Here is a 20119-nt window from a genome sequence, read left to right as displayed (position 1 = left end):
TCACGAGCAGCCCTTTGCAATCACCAGAGCTGCACAAACTGCTTGGATTTCCCAAGGCTCTTGTTTGCCTCCTGCCAAGCTGGTGAGTACAAAGAAAGCTTCCCACCCACGCGGCCAGCTCCTCCGCCTGCTCACACCTTCCCCCAGGAGAGCCCTGAGGTTTTGCTTGCCTCCTGTGGAGCTGTGGAATAAGACTTCTCGCAGCTCCCCGGGCTGCCTGCAGCCCCGTGAGGCCTGCCAATGCTAATTTGAGTTTTAAAGGCACTCCCTGTGACAACACGGACTGGCTGGGAAGGTCACCTGCTATGGCACAGGTGGCCCCAACAAACCTCTTCGCTGTGCTTATAAAACCACAAATGGTTACAGGCACATGACTGCGGCTTGTGTTCTGCCTCCAGTTCCACGCAGAAAGAAATTTATTTTATACGTCTTCTGCCCACTCTTCATGTGCAGAAATTTGTGTAGAGTGGAAGGTCTCGAGTGATAGGAGCCTACAAAAAGAGGGACCTTCTCAGTTCTGCAGTCATTGCAATGGTTCATCTCTCTGGCCAAGATACTCCAGCATTGCTAGAGATTTGTCTGCTTGATCTGAGCCACCAGGAGACAACATGGTTTATAATGGACGGATGGTTAAGCAGCACTTTACAAAATTTTCTTTAAATTGATTCAGCATAGGAACCCAAAATTAAACCACATTTGCTTTCTGTTGCCTCAGTGAACTCACCTGAAAAATGGCATCAATAATGCCTTACCAAAATACAGTGAAGTTTGTGAAACCACAGCTGTAGAGTGCCTTGCAGCTGAGTGTCTTAGGAAGTGCACACCGGCATTATTATTCTAACTGATTTCTCACATCACAAATTCATATCTGACATTTCCACTGTCCACTTCTTCTCAGCCTCCAACCACTACCTGCAGTTTCTAAATCAATAACCGGGACACATTCCCCCTCCTGTAAAGGCCCTTCATTCTTCGTTAGCTTGGTCATTTTTTTTGTATCGTTATTGACTTTCTCCATTTCTCATGCTGTTTAACGCTGGTCTTCAATGTTTATGTATTCTGCTCACCAGTGAGATAAATGTACATCCCGAATCATTTCCTATTTATTTCTCAATTCTTTCCCCTCAAGAAAAATAAAATAAAATAAAACAAATTCCATTTTTGTAATAGATTTACTACTGTTCTTCTCTGTTCCCTAATCCCACGCACCACACAGCCTCCTGTCTTGGCCAAGTCACTTCAGCCCTGCTCTGGATGTTTCACTATAGGCATTCTTGTTGATTTACCTCCTCAGCATCATTGATATCCATGAGACACCGTTTAGAAGGACTTGATTTGTGGTCTGGGGAGCAAAGTTAGTCTATAGCTTTGTAGACTTTGCTTAATTCCCCTGCACACTGGTGTCCCATGATGTCCTAAAACAAATGTCCCTTCTGGGAATGTGACAAGATTCAGACTTGCTCCAAGTTTAGGGAGAGGAATTGTATTGCTGCTCTCACGCGGAGCCTTCCAGTGTTCACCAAAGCCAGTGGTTCATTTCTGTTGTCATCCTTCACAAGTCTCCACCGGGTCACAGACCTGGAGCTAAAGCAGATGAATCTGCTTCAAGAAGAAGATTGGTCCAGATGACCTCCAGAGGTCTCCTCCAACCTAAAAGGCCCTCTATTATTTGCAAGCTGAGCATCATTATTTAGTCATTGATCCTGCAATGAAACCCCCACAATCTAATCTTTTCACATAAAGCATAATTCTCACAAAGCCGATAGCACTGCTCACGTACACTTGGCATGCATGAACTCAAGTGTACATGACCAGAGTCCCAAGCTCTGCTGTCTTCTGCATAGCAGCAGTCCCCAAAGTGGTAAGACACCACAGCACGACTTTGGGTGTTGAGCAAGAACAGTGCTTGATGGCTGCTCTTTCTTCTTTCCCAGAGTCTTCTTTCATCTGCCTTGGCTTTTTGTCATTGTAACAGCAAGACACATCCCAAACCATGAAATCAATTGACACACGACTGCGTTCCTAAAGCTACCACCCCTGTCTGACCCAGTTATTGCCCCAAGTCTGTATCTCACCCAGGTTTCTGGAAGCTCATCTCCAGCACATACCTCAATTTCTTCCCTTCCTGTATTTCAGCTTGGACAGCAGCTTTGTTTTGGGACAGCTGAGACGTTATCTCTTGAATTACACCTAGGCGAAGGCCCTGGGCGGTCTGTGGAGGCTAGCAGAAGACTTTCTATTTAACCTACTTAATAAACCTTGCTACTGACACCCTTCAGGGAGCATATGTGTATCAGAAGCCCAGTTTTCAGGCTGCTTGATTAACAAATCATTTCTATTAACTCTTAACATCATCATCTCCCTTCCGGCTCTGCCTAACAAGGAAAGCTGTAGCCTGGGCAGAAGCGGGAACAGAAAAGACCAGAATCAAAATGACTGCTAATAAAATAGTCTTGAGGGTTTATTTTGAGATCTTATTCTAAGCCAAGCCTAGCTGCTCATTTTACCTTAACAATCAGAGAGCAGAGAACTTAGTTTGAGACTCAAATAGGTTTTACAGACAACAGAGAAAATTGGAGTAACTCCATGACATTTTATGGAAGCAGCAGCAGCGTTGCTGTCAGTGGAGAGCTGTAATCAACTTTCTGAACAGTGCACACACACACACGGAGTTATGGGCAATAAAGATTGCTGGACAATGCTACAGGTAGAGGCACTGAATTTACTGTGTGGTTTCTTTCACTATATCACAAACAGTGGCCAAATATCAGCCTACAATGCACAGTCCAGTGAATAATTTTACAAGTCACAGGTCTTGTCGCTGGCTTACGTGTTTGCCATTGACCATTGCCACTCTGTCCTTCCCAATGGCAGGTATTTTACAGTCTAGCAATTCTTGTTCTTCCTCATTATTATTTTTTTTTCTATTTATGGAAGTGTTTGGACCAGCATAAGTCTTTAGAAGCCTGTAAATAATGAAAATATTTTTAAAATATGTGAACGGTGTTGTTCAGAGGACCCAGGTAGCTTACTGATCCTCTCCACGATGTGTTAGAGGAATTGATTGACTCCCTGGGGGCCAGCTTCTTTTGGACAAGTCACCTAGTGACAGCCTGTCACCATGCCAGAGTCCAGCACCTAAGAGTCAACACAAAACCGGGGCTGTTCCTGCTCTTCTGCCATTGTTACTGGTAGCCGCAGCGTGGTTTTCTTCCCTGTCTGTGTTTCATTCTTTTCCTTTACCGTAATGCATGCTGGGTTTAAATATCTTGTGTTTATTTGTGGTGGCAGGCTGTGTGTGAAGCTGTTTCATCTTGTTATCCGTCTACTCCCTCCCCACCCCCATAGAACTCCTCCGATTTCAATTAGGTTCTTATTTTAATACAGATTAGGATAGAAGGCAGAAGTGTGTCTCATCGCAGTGATTTTTTGTCACAAAACTTTTGCTTCGTTTTTTCTGTACTGAAAAATAGACGTATTTCTACTCCTCCGCCAGGTTCCTACTCTAAGCTCAGAAGTGCGCTTGAACCTGTAGCACCACCCAGCATGGCCTGCCATGGGTCCCCACACAATCCTGCAAGCTGCTGTCTCCATCCCAGCAATTTTCAGTTCCAAAGTAAATCTATGAGAGGCGAGCTGTGGGGAAGTGGTGATGGGGTGTAGGAAACTCGTCATCAAAGTGGGATCCGGCAGCACGGCAGTGCTAATCCTGCCCCGTGTCTGCAGCCTCCCCTCGTTTTTTGCCTTTGCTCAGCCCCGATGAAGGCAACGGGAGTTTCACATGCATCAAGAACGTGACAGCAGGCAAACAGACGTGGGGCACTGGGCAAATTAATTGGTTGGTGTGCATACGGCACCTTGAAATTAAAGAATTAACTCTTATTAGCCAGTACGAACGTACTCGAGGTGCATCGAGGTGTGTTGTATGGCCTCTTGATTCCAGACAAAGGTCCTCTTGATTAAATTAGATTGCGAGCGTGTTGCCACATTAGCTCACTTGAAGAAAGAAAAGTTTGAAAAAGCAATTTGGCTTCGTCACATGAGCGGCGCGTAGACTTAATGGAAATTTTTCCAGCATTCACAAAACAAAGCAAAATCAATAAAATGTCTGCCAACTGTTCCACTGAAAACATTCTATAATCTATAGCGCCGAGAATCCCAAGCCAAGATAAACCACCATCGCTGTCAGAAAATACTGACAATTATTTTACGTTGATTCAATTTGGCCCAGCCCCGACTGACCTTGTTTATTCATCTCAGCCTCTTAATTCATATTAACTTGGCATCCGAACGGGACATGTGGCATGTGGGCTGAAGACCCATTTCTGTATCTTAGACTCAGATAAACGTAGCGCGTTGAGTACTTCCAGTGCCTTGAGCTCTTAGGTAGATTTATATGCATTAGACAGAACTGGTTAAGTTCCTTTTATCCCCGCTGGGCTTTTCGCGTCTGTTGACTGTAAAACTAGAAGCTCGGTAGAAGTAACATCTTCTTCTAAGCCTTCGGATAGACATGAAATCCTCCCAGCACTGGTCAATTTTAAAGACACATCCAAAGAGGATGGACGGCTTTAAGCTCTTTTAAAACACAAAAATAGAAGGGTTATGGCAATTTGGCAGCCAAAAAAGCAATTTACGGGTCTCGGCAGAATCCGAGGCTGTGTGTAAGAAAGCTGATCAAGATACTACAGAGGAGATAATGGGGTCGAAGAGCAGAAGAATCCCTCCGTTTTTGCAGCCGGCATAATCTGGTCTCCAACGAAGTTTCTTAGTTTCTTTCGCAGAACCAATAAAGCTTAGCACGCCGGCAGAGGTGCATTACTGCAGCTTAAACACGGCTCGGGAAAGCTGATGAGGAGCGTCGCTTTTAGTGGCTTGACAGATGCCCAGCTGCTTGCATAGCTATCGCCCGACGGGTAGGGGGAAGACAAAGAGATGGAGAAAATCTGAGCTTTTTCTTTCATTATTTACGTTCTTGTCACTAGTAAAGGGCTTTTTGTGCCGGGGATGTATTGTTTGCGCTATCAAAGCCCAGCGAGATTCCGCACCGTGGCAGGTGACAAATCGGGTGCCACATGACAGCGCTCACATTTTCCTTCTCACAACTTTCCCGTTGTATTTCAAAGCCACCTTTGAGGACCTGCAGCCTTGAAAAACAAGGAAACAACACACGGTGCAAGCGCACCCCTACGTATGGTAGCATGACAAACACGACACAGAGGGGGAAATCCACCCAAACAAGGGCCAAGGGCTCTCCAGTTGCTCTGACTCAGGAGGTTCACTTTATTTTCTCTGCTCAGGTGATCTCTGCTGAAGGCAGAGCTCCCCTGGACTTCACCAGACGTTTGAAGGCAGCGGGATGAACAACAAGCAGGCAAGGCAGGACGGCCTCCAGATTTCCAGTTCCACTGCTTTGGGAATGGATTGCCTTTCCGTGTGCTTACCCAAGCAGAGATTAATGATGCGTGAAGAAAATGAAACTAGAGACATAAATAAATACATACATAAATAAGTCCATCCTCATTTTGTATGGCACAGTGCTGGTGTGTTCCTCCCTGCAGCTCCTCTGCAACGTGGATTTCAGTGCATTTTGGCCGGGTGGGACAGTCCTGGAGTGACTGCGAGGCCAAGCAAGTGCTGCTGGTGATGCTCGATCAGCAGACCAACTAGCACCTGATAAAAAAAAGAGCTGCAATTTGTCACCAGGCAGTTTGCACAGGCTGCTGTGCGCTTGATAAGATATAAAACAAACAAAACCACTTTGCTCGGCTATGCAGCTTCTCCCCAGCTCTTCATCAGTTCCCTCCCCTCCTATCACTTCTGTTTTGTTTTTAAAGACCCGCTGGCAGCAGGCAGGCAGAGGACAGGGACGGGAAGTCTGGAGCCGGTGACCATGCCACCTCCCTGGTGGAGAAACCCTTTTCTGGGAGCCAGGAAGGTAAGCAAACAAGTTGCTTTTGAATATACACAGCAGGACGGGGCTAGGAAAGTAATGGGGATTGGTGTCTTGACAAAGAACTTGAATTTGGGAAGAGAAATAAGCCTTGAGCTTGTTTTGCACGTACTTATCAGGGAGAGGCACGAGGCCACGGCTCCTGCGGCAGCCACCAGGTCCCAGCTGGAGCTCCTTGTCCCAGCTCTTGGGACATAAAATAAATCACCTGGTCTCGTGAAACTCCTTACCTTGCAGTGCTGTTCATGATTCAGTGCGGACGCAAGGCGTGAGGAGTGTTCATTAGATTGGATTGATGTCGTTTGGCCAGGTCCTCCAGCAGCAGAGCTTTGGCTATGGCAGGGTTTGCGCAGCAGCATCTCCCACTGCTCCTGCACGGGGTTCTGGAGCAAACAGATGTGGATGTCTTGCTTCAGCAGTGTTTGATCTCTCTGTGGTGACAGCAGATCAACATAGCACAGCAGGGCAAGAGAGGAGTGCTCCAGCAGGAGAAAGTCAGGGGTGAAGGGTCGCCCTGCAACACCAGCCAGGCAGGGGGACCTAAAGGTCTTTGCACAAGGGGATTTTTGTCTTCTGCCTTGCCCGGGTGTCCCATCACCCATACAATCGGGTGTGTAGGAAGTGAGCAAGGCCCTTACCCCTCCTCCTGGCTCTGTCCCCTGGGCCCAAAGCCTTGCCCGGGGACCACAGGACACGGCAGGCAGTGCCAGCGAGGGGCAGAGGCGCGGTGCCTGCAGCAGGACTCCTCTCTGACGTCGGCAGCTGTTAGCTCAGCTCAAGCCGTAACACGAAGACGCCTCATCCCCAAGCACCTCCAGCAGCAAACCTGACAGCACGCGGGCTGCAAAACCCTCTCGAGACACCAGAGGAGTGCTCGGGCAGGCAGCCCGCACCCAGCCCCGCCACCCTACGGCTACCTTGAGCTTGCCCCCAGCATGAGAGGTGAGCTGCGGCCGTGGCTGCGTTGCAGTGCGAGCATCCCCCTCGTGCAGCAGCACCCACCGAGCGAGGAGGACGTGGGGACACGCACCCACCACTGGCTTCACGTCTCCACGCTGTCCTATCCGCGAAAAAATCGCTGTTGCTTTAACCCGGCGTAGCGTTTGAAGGAATATACGTGTCCTACATGTGTAAACTTGCAGAAGCGATGTATTAAATATTTTAATTCAGCCATTGAATAACAGGATATAAAATAGCTGTGTCCTATCAAAAACATGAAAGAGTTACCTAATACCGTGCCCTTGTTTGTTTGGGTTTTTCAGCAAGTTCAGTGGAATGTAAATAACACGGTGATCTTCTGTGTTGTTTTTTTTAAGGAAATTTGAGAGCAGTTCCTACAGAGCAGGTAAAGCATTTCTCATTTATTTATTTTATTTTTTTTTATTTCTGCTTATTATTATTTACTCTATTTTGCAGCTTCCTGAAACTTCCAGAGCCTGCCCCTGCAAGCTGTCTGCCTGCAGGGCTCTCGCTGAAATTGGTAGAAGTGCTGCTAGGACGCGGCTTCGTCCGCGGCGCTGAGCTGAGCGCAGCGCGTGGAAGTCAAAAATCATTATTAGCCAGTGGCTGCTGGATGGGACGTAAGAAAGGACTCCTTGTCCTCGCTCCACGTTCACCTTACGCGAGCTAGCTGGTGCTCATATTGGCGCTTTCAACAGCGAGCCCACGGTAGAGAGGAGTGAAATCCTACCCTGGGGTTTCATGATCACTTTAAGCTGATTTAACTGCAAGGTGCTGCCAAAAAAAAAAAAAAGGTGGCCCAGCCCTTTCTCCCCCCCTGTCAGCCTCCAGCTTTATGTCCTCCTCCTCCTGTCCTGCACTGCCGTGGGCACTTGTGCACTGCAAGAAGCCCACCGGGGCAGAGGGGGAGGACCCCACGCGGGCACGGGGATGGTGCCCTCATCCCCAGACCCTGCACCACGCCATCTCCCCAGGGACCTGCCCTGGGCCGGTGCCCCACGGGGTTTGGTGTTGGTGCTTACAGAGCACACAGGTCGGGCTGGTGAGTCAGCAGCGTGCGGCACTGACGCACTCCTCCAGTCCTCGTTCACGGGGGAAAAAAAAGTAAATAACACGCGAGCTGTGTCACGGCAGGACGGATAAAGGCAGAAGGCTGCCTATATTGGAGTCTAGATCTGTTGAAACTTTTATTTTCGAGGCCAAAGCATTCAATGTTTGGCCACGGTACAAACAGATCATTAATAAAAAAAAAAAAAAAAAGAGAGAGAGAGAGAGAAAGAAAGGAAACTCTTCAACCTCCCAGTGGAGCAGGATGGCACTTCTTTCTTTCTTTCTTTCGTTCCGAAGCCGTGCCAAGTGAAATCGTGCTGTTCTACCAGTCCCGAAGCGCTGGAGCACAGCACGCGCCGGCCCCACCTCTGCAGCCTCCCGCGGGCCCCAGCGCACGTGGGCCGGGTGGAGGATGGGGACGGGCGGCGTGGTGGTGGCAGGGAGGTCCCCGCGCTTGGAGGATGTCCCCAGCTGACCTTTGGTGGCTCGGTGGCACCGGGGAGGTGGCGAGGAGTGAAATGGAGCTGCAGGGACGGTGAGGAGGTTGGGGCCAGCAGCTCGCTGCTCCTGCCTGAGCTGGATGTAAGGTGGGAGCAGCTGAATTAATTAATTAACTCAGAACCTCGTTTGAAAGCCCTGGGTTGCCACCATATGAAAGCCATGAGCACAAACGAGCAGGCTGTGTGATCTGAGAGATAGCAAGAAAAAGCACTTCACCGTCATGTAATTAAGGACTTAAAGCATACTTCAGGTCCAAAAAAAATAATGCAGGTTAATTTTTGGATTCTGGTGGGACTCCAGACCAGGTGCCCCAACCTCACCATGCCTTGCAGAGCCGCTTGCTGGTGAGTTGGGCCTCCTCCACCCCTGTGGTCTGCTGGCTTTGGCAGGGACGAGACCAGCATCAGACTGCAGATGGAAACGCTGTGCGGAGGACGAGGGAGCCCTTTGTGAGCTCAGGAGGTTGGGAGCAGAAGAGCCATCCACACGGCATTAACTTCGTGCTTCTAGGGCCACGTTACCGCACTCATCTGTCCTGACTTGTACCGGTGTGTGGAAATCTGTGTCCTGCAGCTCCTTCTGTGTCCTGGCTCCTTCCTCGCCACCTAACTGGGCCAGCCACTGCAGCCCATCCCAAATTCACCCCAAACCCACGCTCACCAGCAGCTCTGGACCCAGTCCCTGCAGCACCGCTTGGTTCTGGCTCTCCATGCGAATCCCCCCAACACCATTTCACATTTTTCCCCCACGGGGGCAGGACCAGAGCACCCAAACCCGAATCCCCCCGGTCCCCGAGGTCCCCGAGGCTTGCACCCTGCTGCTCCCCGTGCTGGCGTCCCTCCACTGCCACTTCCCACACGTTGCTTCAGAGGAAGCCCTCACAATACCGGGCTCGGTGCCACGCACGGGGAGCACACCCAAAGCCCAGCCCTTCTTGCACAGGCAGCGCTGCCGGAGGAGCTGCGACCCCGGGGGGGGTTTGGTTTGGTGCGTCCCCCGGCGCGGTTCCTTGGCAAGATGCTGAAGTGACCCTCTGCAGGTGGAGGGTGTGGGCAGCACGGCCCCGAGTTTTCACGGCTGTGTGGCAGCGCACGGCCTCGCTCGCTGCCGCTCAGCTATGAGGAAGCCTCTCCTCCCTGAAACTGCAAAGAGCCAGAGCGACAAAAACCTCCCCGGCGCCTGAGCAGTTGGACTAGGTTGGGTGTCGTGAGGCGACCCACGGCCCTGCAGGAGGCTGCAGAGAGGTGCAGCAGGAGGATTTGGTGCCCGTGTCCATTCCTGTCCCCAGGAACGACTGGGGATGGGACGGGGAGGCCGCCATGGCTGTGCTGCTCGAGGCCCGGCCTGCGCCTGGCATGGGGCTGGGCTGGGCGATCCCCAGAGGTCCCTCCCGGCCCGCGTCACGCCGTGAGCTGATCGTCTTGAGCAAAATATCTAGGTCAGGTCAGAGAGGCTCCGTGCAGTGGCACCCAGCCATAAATAAGTGAGCCGAGGCCGCCAAGCACCCTGCCACCGGCCTGGGCACCCGCTGGGCCCTTTGGAAAATGGGATCCACAACTGCTGCTTCTGGGCTGGACACGGCTCCTGCTTGGCTGCAGGAATTTGAGGTCCTGAAGTCAACGGGGCCCGGTGGTGGTGGTTGTTTAGCTGAGTGATAATGTGGCAAAACGACCAGCCAGAAAGGTTTCATGTGGTGCTACCCAAGGGAAACGAGGAGGCCTGCCCGGTGAAGAGGAGCGGGATCGGACAGGCTACGTGGCCTTCCACATCGGCGGGCTGCGACCGGGCAGCCCCAGCCTGCAAAACCAGGAGGGAGCTTTACACCAAGGAGCCCCCGGGTCCTTGTTTGTCCCCCCCTCTCCTTCCTTCCCACCTTCACCCTGCCCTTCAGACTCATCCCCAGCAGAAAAAGCGGCGCCTGCTGGGGGCAGGCCCAGGGAGGTTTCTCCCTGCTTCCTGCTCCGGGAGGATGAAGGGCTCCTCGTCTCCACCCCGGACCCAGGGAGCCCGAGCAGAGCAAACCTCCTCCGCCCTCCCACCCCTGCGGGCCCGAGGTGGCTTTAGTGGCTTCTCGATTACAGGGCGCGTCCTCCCGCCCCGCTCCTCCCTTTGCCCGCCGGAGCGGGCCCGCAGCGTTGCCATGCAAAGCCCCACGAGCCCAGCTCTGCAGGGCACAAGCGGGACGCTCTCCTGTCAGGATGTTCGTGTTTTACTTCCCTGGGTGACGAGCTGCTCCTTGCTGCAGGCAGCTCCCTGCGCTGCCTTCCCCTGCTCCTGGACAGCCCTCTTCTTGCACCGTGGAGATGAGCCCGGAGTGTGTGGGACGAGGGCTTTTGGTGAGCTCCCCCCGGAGAGGGGCAGAAAGCACCCAAACAAAACCCTTGGACTCGAGGTGGCCTCGCAGGGCTTTGTCCTCCAGCCTGCCCACCCCTGTCCTTGCCCCGCAGAGCTTCAGGAACCACAGAGCAGCCACGTCCCCTCCTCAGCCTGTGGGACACCACCAAAACCCCTCTGCTGGTGGGTGCTGAGCCAGCTCTGGGTGCTGGGATGACTGGGTGAAGGGGTGCAGGGCACGAGGCATGTCGTGGCCACCTCCACGCAGGGACAGCACCGAGCTGGGGGTGAAATTCAGCGTGTCCAGCCGTGGTGTCTGCCCCCACGTCCCACAGGAGCGCTCCTTTCAGAGGGAACCGTGCCCTGAGGTGGGGCTGCTGCTCTGCTCAAGGCTCCTTCACCATCCGCAGGAGTGAGGGGAAGGATTTGGGGGTTTCTTGCTTCCACCTCCCAGGACCGTGCCACCCTCCCTGCCCCTGATGCTTCCCCCGTGCGCCCAGCTCCACGCCCAGCGTTCTCCGCATCGCGCGGAGCCAGCTCGCTGTGACTCAAAGGAAAGCAATGACTCACGGGGCCGCAGCTCTTCCCAAGGCCAAGTATTTCACGCACTTCGCAGGCACGCTAGCCCGCGTTATGAAATAACCTCTATCTGTGGCACACTTTGATACGTCCCGTATGGAAACACGGGGCCGGGGTTGCCGTCGTGCACCGGTCGCCGGCAGAAGCGCCAAGGTGTGCGGGTCGCTGTGCTCGCAGCGCTGCTCCCCTCGTCCTGGGAAAGCAAAAACGCCTTCCCCGCGTTAAACTCTGAAAACCTGGCTGGCTCCCTGCTGGCATCAGCCCAGGTTTGTGGTGCTGGAGGTGTGTTTTAATTAAAAGGTTAACAAAAATATAAAGTTTCGCTTCGGCCGTTGCTGGAGAAGGGGGCTCACGGGCGGGCTTGGCCCCAACTCCCAGAACAAAATGAGGAGAAGGTCCCTGTCCCTTTTCCCTGGCTTGGGGTGGCATTTGGGACCCCAGTGTGAGATTTCCATCTCTGGTTGTTTCTCCCTGTGCCCGTCTCACCCCGTTTGTCCTCTCCCCACAGGGGTCAGGAGGCAGCGGCTCGCTGCACGTCGTGCACCTGGGGCTGGTGTGACCACGCGTGGACCACCACGGCTGTCAAAGCACGGCAGGAGAAACCTCACGGAAAGCCCTGCAGAGAACTTCCAGCCTGGACCACGAGGTGAAGAAAGAGACCTCCCAAAGAGCCCTGACTTTGTGTCTGTGTCCTTGCCCAGACTGCCCAGTGTGTCTTCACGAAGGACGATGTGGTGGCTTCACAGACATTAAAAACAGGAGACCTGTGGCTCCCTGCCTATGGTGTGACACCGAAAGGTTTGGGTTGGTTTCACCAAGCACATCATAAAACTTGTCGGGAGAAATTCTGGCGGCCTGGCCGCATTATATGTTTTAGCAATCTTCACTCGGAAGCAGATTTGAATTTCCACTTCAGGCTCTGAAAACCGCTCCATTGAGATACCAGCAGATAACATCTCCACTCAGGATGCCTCTGTGAAAGAGCAGCCTTTCACAGTCGGCAGCATTTTTCTAAGAATGCTCTCAATTTTCATATCTGGCTGTATCATCTCAGCTGAATAACCATTATTTTGCCTTTAAAAAAAAAAAAGAGAGAGAGACATGGAGCCTCTTAAGCATCATCCCGTCGGAGTCCAGATCCTAATCTGCCTCCCCTAACCGTGACCTGCCGCATCCCTGCGGGGTTTTTGGGGTGCTTAAACGCGAGGTGGGCACGGCCGCAAGGCTTCATCCCACCCCTGGGTCCCTGCACGCATCTGTGCCTTGTGCCCGGTCCTGGCCATCCTCTCCAAATTGGGTCTTGGCCTGAAAAAAAAATAGAAAAAAAATGTATATTTGTGTGCCCGGTGCTGCGCGGGCGCCGAGGTGCAGCCGCCCGGCTGAACCGCAGCCACGCTCCTGTCAGCACAAGTGGCGGTCTGCGCGAGGGATTAATCTGACACCAGACAGCGATGCTTAATCCTCCGGTATATCATAATCTATTTACTTTGCATGCTAAGAGGATTTCAGCTTAAAAATATACAGGAAGTGAGACTAGAAAATGTACCTAGGATCCAGAATGCCGGTTCCTAAAATCTCGCTTTTTTACCCTAAAAAACATAAAGCCTTCCTTGGGGAAGCCCTGGCTGCCTGCAGTGGCAGGGCACGGGGCTGGGCAGCACCGGGATGGGGCAGCCCGGTGGCACCGCGCGTCCCCGGCCGTGAGGGAGCTGCATCGGGGCTGCTGCCTGGGAAATCCAGCCCGGGGTTGGGACCGACGTGGGATTTCCACCACGCGCTCAGCGCCACCCGAATTAGCAGCTGCTGGGTAACCTGGAGGTCAGCGTGGGGCTGGGGGGGACGCCCGTGGGCACCACGCACCCCGCAGCGCGCGCTGGTGCCCGGCTGTGATCACCGTGTGGTTTTGGGGCAGGAGCTGGGATGTGGGATGCGGGCAGCTTCAGGGCAATAAGGCGACCAAGGCTACCAAACACCGGGCTCCGGGCTGGCACACGGCTTCAGCTTGCACCACGAGGGATGGAGCAACTTTTTGGGGTGTAAAATGGGAGGTTTGGGGTTTGGGAAGCACAGCACAGGGGCACCACCAGCCAAAGAGCTCCTCACCGGCACGTAGGTGTTATTTTGGACACACCGGGTGGCACAGGATGCTTGGTGCCCACGTCACCTGTGGGTGACACCTCCACCTGCGTGCCCTGGGGTGGATGGACCCAAAAATGCCCAAACCCTTCCCAAAACATCCATGTGTAGCATGGCAGCACCTTGGCACCTTCCCCCCCACCCCCTCCCCCTGCGGATGGGGCACGCTGGGGTCCCGGCTGCCCCAGGCACTAATACAAGACCACAGGGAACAGCACCGAGATTTGGGGGGGATGTCCTAAAATCTCCCACCAAAAAAGAAAAAAACAAAAAAAACAAACCAGCGTGGAAATGCCCCAAACATCTTGACAAAGGGGGAAGGAGCAGCAGCACCGGCTGTCCCCTCACCCCGGCCCCCAGCAGCTGCGGGGAGAGGCTGGAAAATAAACGGGGGTGAGGGATGGGGGGGGGGGGCAGGCGAGCAGTGACCCCAACCCCGAGTCCCGACCAAACGCAGCCGGTGCTGGACACGGGGGGGGGGATCGCCAGGAGCCGGGGCTGAAGCCGCGGTGCCGAGCATCTCTGGCACACCTGCGGCTCCGCCTGTCCATCTGTCTGCGTGTCCGTGTGTCCGGGGGGACACTCATGGCCCCCCATACCCCCCCGCAGGCCTGCCCCTGGGCCCCTGCGAGCCAGGTTTGGGCTTTTCGGGCAGTGAAACCCCATCCCTCAACCCCAACCCCAACCCCATCCCGCACAAGCGAGTGCGGCGCAGTCGGGCTGGGGGGCAGTAAGTGGGAAACCAATTAACGGCGGTAATTAAAGGATCCCAGAGCCCACAGCTGCAGAGGGGCAGGGGGAGCCCCCTCACACCCCGTCCTTGCACCTCGGTCCTGCCGGGACCCTCCTGGGGGAAGAGGAGGCACGGGGAGGAAGGACGGGGCAGCAGCGGCTGCCTTGCGCTGGGCTTTGTTTGGGGACAGGGGGGGGTCCCAAAACCAGACAGGGATGTGGGGGGGGGACACATTAAAGGGTCTGGACCCCCCACCCCGTGCCCATGGGGCAAGCTGCCAGGGGGCAAACAAAAACCCAACCCCTCCCGACACACGGCCCGACGCAGAGCTGCTGCCCCCACCCCCCCCCAAAACACCAAACCACAGCAATCAAAACCCAACGCCGTTTTTTCTTTTTTTTTTTCCTCCTGTTTTCCTTTTTATTATTTTTTTAAATTTTTTCAAAAAGTTTGTCTTTTTTTGGTCTGCGGGTCGCGGATCAGCCGAGCAGCCCTTCCCACCCCCCTCCTCTTCTTCCTCCTCCTCCTCCTCTTCCTCCCCGGTGCCCCCCCGGCTGCTGCCCCCCGCCCCGGGACGAGGCTGGACCCCGGCCCCGCGCGGACAGACGGACGGACGGACAGAGGACGCGGCACCCCTGCTGCCCGAGGATGGGGTAGGGGCCAGAATCACCCTTTTTTTGGGGGGCGGGGAGCAGGGGCGAAAAAAAATTAAAAAATAAAAATAAAATTTAATAATAATAAAAAAAAATAGCTTAAAGTTTCGTTTTTCGTGTTAGGCTCGTGGTAAGACGCCAACCCGAGAGCGCCAACTAAAAACGAGGACGGTCCCTGCAACGGAGCCGAGTATCTACAGCGAGCCCGGCGCGCCCGGGGCGAGGGACCCCGCACGGGGGGCACCGAGGGACCCCCAGCCAGGGGGCAGGAGCCAGCCCGGGCCCCGGGGAGGCAGCAGGCGTTGAGTTTCTATTCTCTTTTTTTTTTTCTTCCTCCTTTTTTTTTTTTAAAATTTTTAATTATTTTTGTTAAAAGTCCTCTTCTTCTTCTTCTTCTGTTCCGTTTAAAAAAATAATAATTATAATAAACCCGCCGGAGGGGCGCGGGAAGCAAATAAATATCAGTCAGGAGAGACGGGGGGGGCCCCTCGGCACCGCGGGGCTCGCCGAGAGGGGGGAAAGGACGAGACGGAGCCGCGGCCCCGCGGGACGCCCGGGGCCAGGGGTCCGAGGCGGGGGGCGACCCCTCACAAGACCTGGAAGCGCCAGGACGCCTGGTCCTTGTAGTCGAGGCAGTCGGGGGAGTTGAAGTTGAGCTTCCAGGAGGCGGCGGCGGCGGGCTCCTTGTAGTCCAGGCAGTCGGAGGAGTTGAAGGGCAGCGCGGTGCCGCCGTAGCCCTGGTGGTGGTGGTGGTGGTGGTGATGGTGGTGGCCCGAGCTCTGGCTCAGCGGGTGGTGGTGGTGGTGGCCCGGCACCGAGGAGGGCCCCATGGGGCTGAGCTGGTGGGGGTGGTGGTGGGAGTGCATGGGGGCCAGGTAGGAGCTGCAATCCACACCCCCGAAATAGGACGAGGAGGGCGGCGCGGGGTAGCCCTGCCCGTACCCCCCGCCTTGGCCGTAGGACACCGGGTAGCTGGCGGAGGCGGCGGGGCCGGCGCGTTGCATGCAGGAGGCGCCGGCCGGCGGCAGGGGCTCGGGCACCGTCACCCCCGCCGGGGCAGCGCCGGGAGAGATGGAGGCCGGGCTCCAGATGGACGAGGCCGGGGTGCTGAGGGAGGCCGGGGCGCCGCCGGCCGCCGCTGCCGCCGAGGAGGCCGAGCTGGAGGAGGAGGAGGAGGCCGAGGAGCTGGAGGCGGCCGCCGGCGGCGTGAACTGCCCGCTGCTCTCCGAGCCCGAGCTCTCGCGGGCCGGGGACGACTTCTTCTTGGCCGGGCGGCTCTTGGCCCCGCCGCCGCTCTGCTGCTGCTGCCGGCACTTGGCGCGGCGGTTCTTGAACCAGACCTGGAGGGGAAACGGGGGGGCTGTGAGCAGTGGGGCGAGGAGGGGACAAGCGGGGGGACCGCCGGTGCCCTCACTCGTCCCCCGTCCCCTCTTCGCCCTGAGCACACCCGGCCCCGCAGCCGACCTCACTCTGAGCACCCGCACCCTGCTGCTACACCGCACAGCCCCATGCCCCAAAAATCACTCTGTGCGCACCCCAACAGGTGTCTGGCCACCCCATGTAACCCCCCCAAAAAATGAGGCCAACAGCAGGCGGCCGGGAATGGGGCGTCCTGCCTGGCGCTTCCCGCAGACAAAGTTCACCGGGGTGTGCGCCCGAGTTTCTCTTGCAAGTTCGTAAGCCCGGCTTTGCCCCTCAGCCAAAAGACCTCCGTCCCCCCACACCTGGGGCAAGGAGAAGGATCCTGCCCACTCATCCCACCCCACCGAACATCCCTCCCCAGGGAGCAGCACGCCGAGCCTGGCGGGGTGCGCCGGAGAGAGCACGCGGGCTGCTAACCCCAGGCAGGAGGCAGGGCGGAAATTAAATTCAAGATTTAAAATATAGAGAAATAAGGTAAATAAGGGGAATATTTGCATGTTTTATAGCCCCTTCCCCCGGACAGCACCACAGCAGGACAGCCAAGCAGCCAGGAGCCCACGCGCAACCCGAGGCAGCGGCGCTGAGCGCGGCGGCGAGCTCAGGGCCGGCCGATCCGGGGTACCCCCCGCAGCCCCCCTGTCCCCGTGGGTACCTGGACTCGAGACTCGGGCAGGTTGATCTTGAGGGCGACCTCCTCCCGCATGAAGATGTCGGGGTAGCGGGTCTTGGCGAAAAGCGCCTCCAGCACGTCCAGCTGCGAGCGGGTGAAGGTGGTGCGCTCCCGCCGCTGCTTCCGCGGGGTGGCTGGGGGCAAGCACCGCCACGACCCGGTCAGCGCCGACCCCCTGCGTGCCCCGGACCCCCTGTGCACGCCAGGAGCCCCAACCCTCCCGGGAAAAGGGCCTGGGAATTGTCCCCCCAGTTCTGTCCCACCACCACCCCACAACGCAGCTCCCAGCCCCGGGAGCGCTGCCCGATGGGGCCGGATCCCGTCCCGCTGCGGGCAGGGCGAGCGGCCAAAGGCTGGGGAAGGGTCGGGCTCAGCCCCGGCGGGGGGCACGGGGAGATTTCGTTGTGGGGAAATTAAATTATTGTTGGTAGTCGTAGCTCTTATATTTTTTTTTTAAGGACTGATTAAAATTAAAAATCCCCACCGGAGCAAACGAAATCTTGGGGACGGGGTAGGGGGAAGGCGGCTGCCGAAGGTGCCGCCAGGCTGGGGCGCGCGCAGAGGGGGCTCGGGGGGGACTCACCCGGGTACCCCACGGAGGGGTGCAGCAGGTCCATGGCCGGGCCCGTCAGCCCCAGCCCGTTCATGCCGTAGGGGGGCTGTTTGAGGTAAGACATCATGCTAAAAGCCGGGCGGGTTCCCTCCAACGTCCCGCGGGAAGAAAAAAAAAAATAACGTAAAAACGGTAACCAAAAGAGCAAAAATTAAAAAAAAAAAAAAAAGACGAGGAAAAAAAAAATAATAATAAAACACAACAAAAAATAAAAAAACGCAAACGAATGCGTGGAGTCGGGGGGGGGGATTAAAAAAGCCCCCAAAATGACCAAACGAAAAAGCACTCGGGCGAGGGGCAGACGGGCGCTGAGCGCCGCCGAGGCCGGGGCGGGCGCCGGCTCCGTCCCTGGGTCCCGGCCGCTCCCGTGCGGGTCCCCGCGGGGTGCCCGGGCTGGGGGGGCTCCGGGCTGGGTCCCCCCGGGCCGGGGGTCGCCGCTCGCAGGCTGGGGGCTGCAGGGGGGGGGTCCCGGCGGCGCCGGGCGAGGCCGCAGCTCCTGGGGAGAGAGCAGAGAGCGGCGTCAGGGGCCGCGCAGCCCGGCTCGGGGCTCCTCGGGATGGGGAGAGATAAAGCAATTATGGAGCGGGGTAATTGGATTAGGAACCCGAAGGAGGGAGCGGAGGAGGGAAGGATAATTAAGTGAAAAGCGAGCGGCCGGGGACGTTTTAATTGGAAGCGGCCGAGAGTTGGGAAAAGAAGGGAGGGAAAAGGGGAGAGGGGAGCGGGAGCCCGAGCTGGGCGGCGGGGAGAGGGGGGGGGAGCCGGGGGGGGCCGGGCCGGGGTCTCCCCGCGGAGCCCCGGGGGGGGCGGCAGAGGCCGGGACCCCCCGGGCCGCAGGTGGGGCCGGCGCCGGGCGAAGGCGAGGAGCCGGGACGGGGCTGGGGGGAATTAAAGCGGGGCCGCCCCCCCCGGGCACCCCCCGCCCCCCGACGGCTCCGGGACCGCGGCCGCGGAGGGGCCGTCGGGGGCTGCGCGCAGGGCGGGGAGGAAGAGGAGGAGGAGGAGGAGGAGGGGGGGGGAGGAAGGAGAGGAGGGGGGGGTCACCGCGGGAGGGGGGGGGATCCCGGGGGGGGTGGAGGGGGGGGGGGGGGGGGAGAGGCGGGTTTGGGGGGGCGATGCCCGGGGCCTCGCAGCCCCCGGCCGGCTCGGGGGGGCCGCGGCGCCCCGCGTTACCTGGCGGCCGGGCCGCGCTGTCGGGGCGCCGGAGCCGCGGCCCTGCGGAGGATGCAGCCCCTGCCCGCCGCCCTAGCCTTGTATGTGCGCGCAAAGCGAGTGCGTAACCAGCCCGGCGCCAATCCCCGGCCGCTCCCCGCCTGACTGACAGCAGCCCGGGCAATGGCAGAGCAGGGCGACGGCCCCCCCCGCCCCCCCAAATCAGCCCCCCCCCACCCCCCCCCCCAAACCTTCCCAGCTCCGCGCTCCCCCGCGCACCCGCACCGCGCCCCGGCCCCTGCCCCCGGGCAGCGCCGGGCTCTGCGCGCCCCTTCCGCACCTCTCCCCCCCCCCCTTTCTCACCTTCCTCCCCCCTCCCTCACCTTCCTCCCCCCTTCCTCCTCCTCCTCCTCCTCCCGTCCCTCCGAGCCCCCCCCCAGGGCCGCCCGCGGAAAGTTTTCGCCCCCCGCGCAGCGCCTGGCACCGGGGGAAGGAGGCGCGGGGGGGACCCGCGGGGATCCCAAACTTTTTGGGTTTCGAAGGCAAAAAGCACCGCCGGGCAGCCGCTCCTCCGGGCGGGACGGGGCCGGCGGGGAGCGAGGGGAGAGTAGGGGGGGGATGGTTTTATTTATTTCTTTTTTGGGGGGGGGTCCCCAAACGCAGCCCCGCTCGCTGCGGGGGAGCCGCTGATGCGCAAAGGCGCTGACCGCCGGCCACGGACAAGTCGCGCTCCTCCTGCTGCTCCCACCCCCGTTTTTCTTTTTTCTTTTTCAAAATTATTTTTATTTTTTCCCTTTTTTTGTTTTTCCCGTCCTTTTTATTTTTTACTTTTTTTCCTTTTCCCGGGCCGAGCCCCCGAAGGCTCATTGAAGGGGTCGGGGAGGGGGGGGTCCGGGCAGGTTCCTCCGAGCCCCGCTCGCCCCCCGAAGGCACCGGCACCGCGCCCCGCAACAAAGGCGCCGCGGCCCATTCACAGAAAGAAAAGGCAGGAGGAGGAGGAGGAGGAGGAGGAGGAGGAGGAGGAAGGCCCCGGGGGGGGGGCACTGCCCCCCTCTTCCACCCCCCGGCCCCGTTTTGCCCCGCTCCCGCCGGGGCCGTTCCCAGTCCCGGCCCGGCCGCGCTCCCCTCGCCGCCCCTTCCCCACCCCTCGCCCCGCCGCCGCCCCCGGCCTGGGGGGGTCCCCGCGCCCCCCCCCCCGGCTCCCCCCGGCCCCCCAAATCCGGCCCGGAGCCCCCCGGAGCCCCCTCCCGCCGCGCCCAGGTGAGCCGGGGAAGGGCAGGGGCCGGGGGGGGCAGCGCGGGGAGGGAGGGGAGGGAACGGGATGGGGGGGTCCTGAGCCGCCCCCCCCCCTCCCCAGCTTTTG

The 20119-nt window shown here is 57.4% G+C and overlaps 2 protein-coding genes across 3 annotated transcripts in view; one reads left to right on the top strand and one right to left on the bottom strand.

Moving 5' to 3' along the window:
• WDPCP (WD repeat containing planar cell polarity effector) overlaps positions 1-14739 on the top strand; it is a 150327-nt gene extending 135588 nt beyond the window's left edge. For both annotated transcript variants that reach the window (XM_068675584.1, XM_068675582.1), the window contains 3 exons: positions 5838-5938; positions 7270-7298; positions 11886-14739. In XM_068675584.1, coding sequence (XP_068531685.1) covers positions 5838-5938; positions 7270-7298; positions 11886-11936 — 181 coding nt within the window. In that variant the 3' untranslated portion in view covers positions 11937-14739. The remainder of the gene's footprint in view (positions 1-5837; positions 5939-7269; positions 7299-11885) is intronic.
• Positions 14740-14832: 93 nt separating this feature from the next.
• OTX1 (orthodenticle homeobox 1) lies at positions 14833-18995 on the bottom strand. The gene is made up of 4 exons (XM_068675585.1): positions 18778-18995; positions 17575-18100; positions 16974-17125; positions 14833-16239 (listed from the first exon to the last, which is right to left on the bottom strand). The coding sequence occupies exons 2-4, from the start codon at positions 17669-17671 to the stop codon at positions 15487-15489; spliced, it is 1002 nt and encodes a 333-aa protein (XP_068531686.1). The 5' UTR covers positions 17672-18100; positions 18778-18995; the 3' UTR covers positions 14833-15486.
• Positions 18996-20119: the final 1124 nt, after the last annotated feature.

The sequence above is a fragment of the Anas acuta genome, chromosome 3 (genome assembly GCF_963932015.1).
Source record: "Anas acuta chromosome 3, bAnaAcu1.1, whole genome shotgun sequence".
Classification (NCBI taxonomy): domain Eukaryota; kingdom Metazoa; phylum Chordata; class Aves; order Anseriformes; family Anatidae; genus Anas; species Anas acuta.
This window is presented reverse-complemented; position numbering and strand designations above follow the sequence as displayed.

Bases quoted from the DNA above. Each gene is read 5' to 3' on its own strand.
- OTX1 (XM_068675585.1), bottom strand. From the start codon at position 17,671: ATGATGTCTTACCTCAAACAGCCCCCCTACGGCATGAACGGGCTGGGG. The intron at 17,126-17,574 runs GTGAGTCCCCCC...GCTTGCCCCCAG, and splicing joins CCCCTCCGTGGGGTACCCGG to CCACCCCGCGGAAGCAGCGG. The intron at 16,240-16,973 runs GTACCCACGGGG...TTTCCCCTCCAG, and splicing joins TGCCCGAGTCTCGAGTCCAG to GTCTGGTTCAAGAACCGCCG.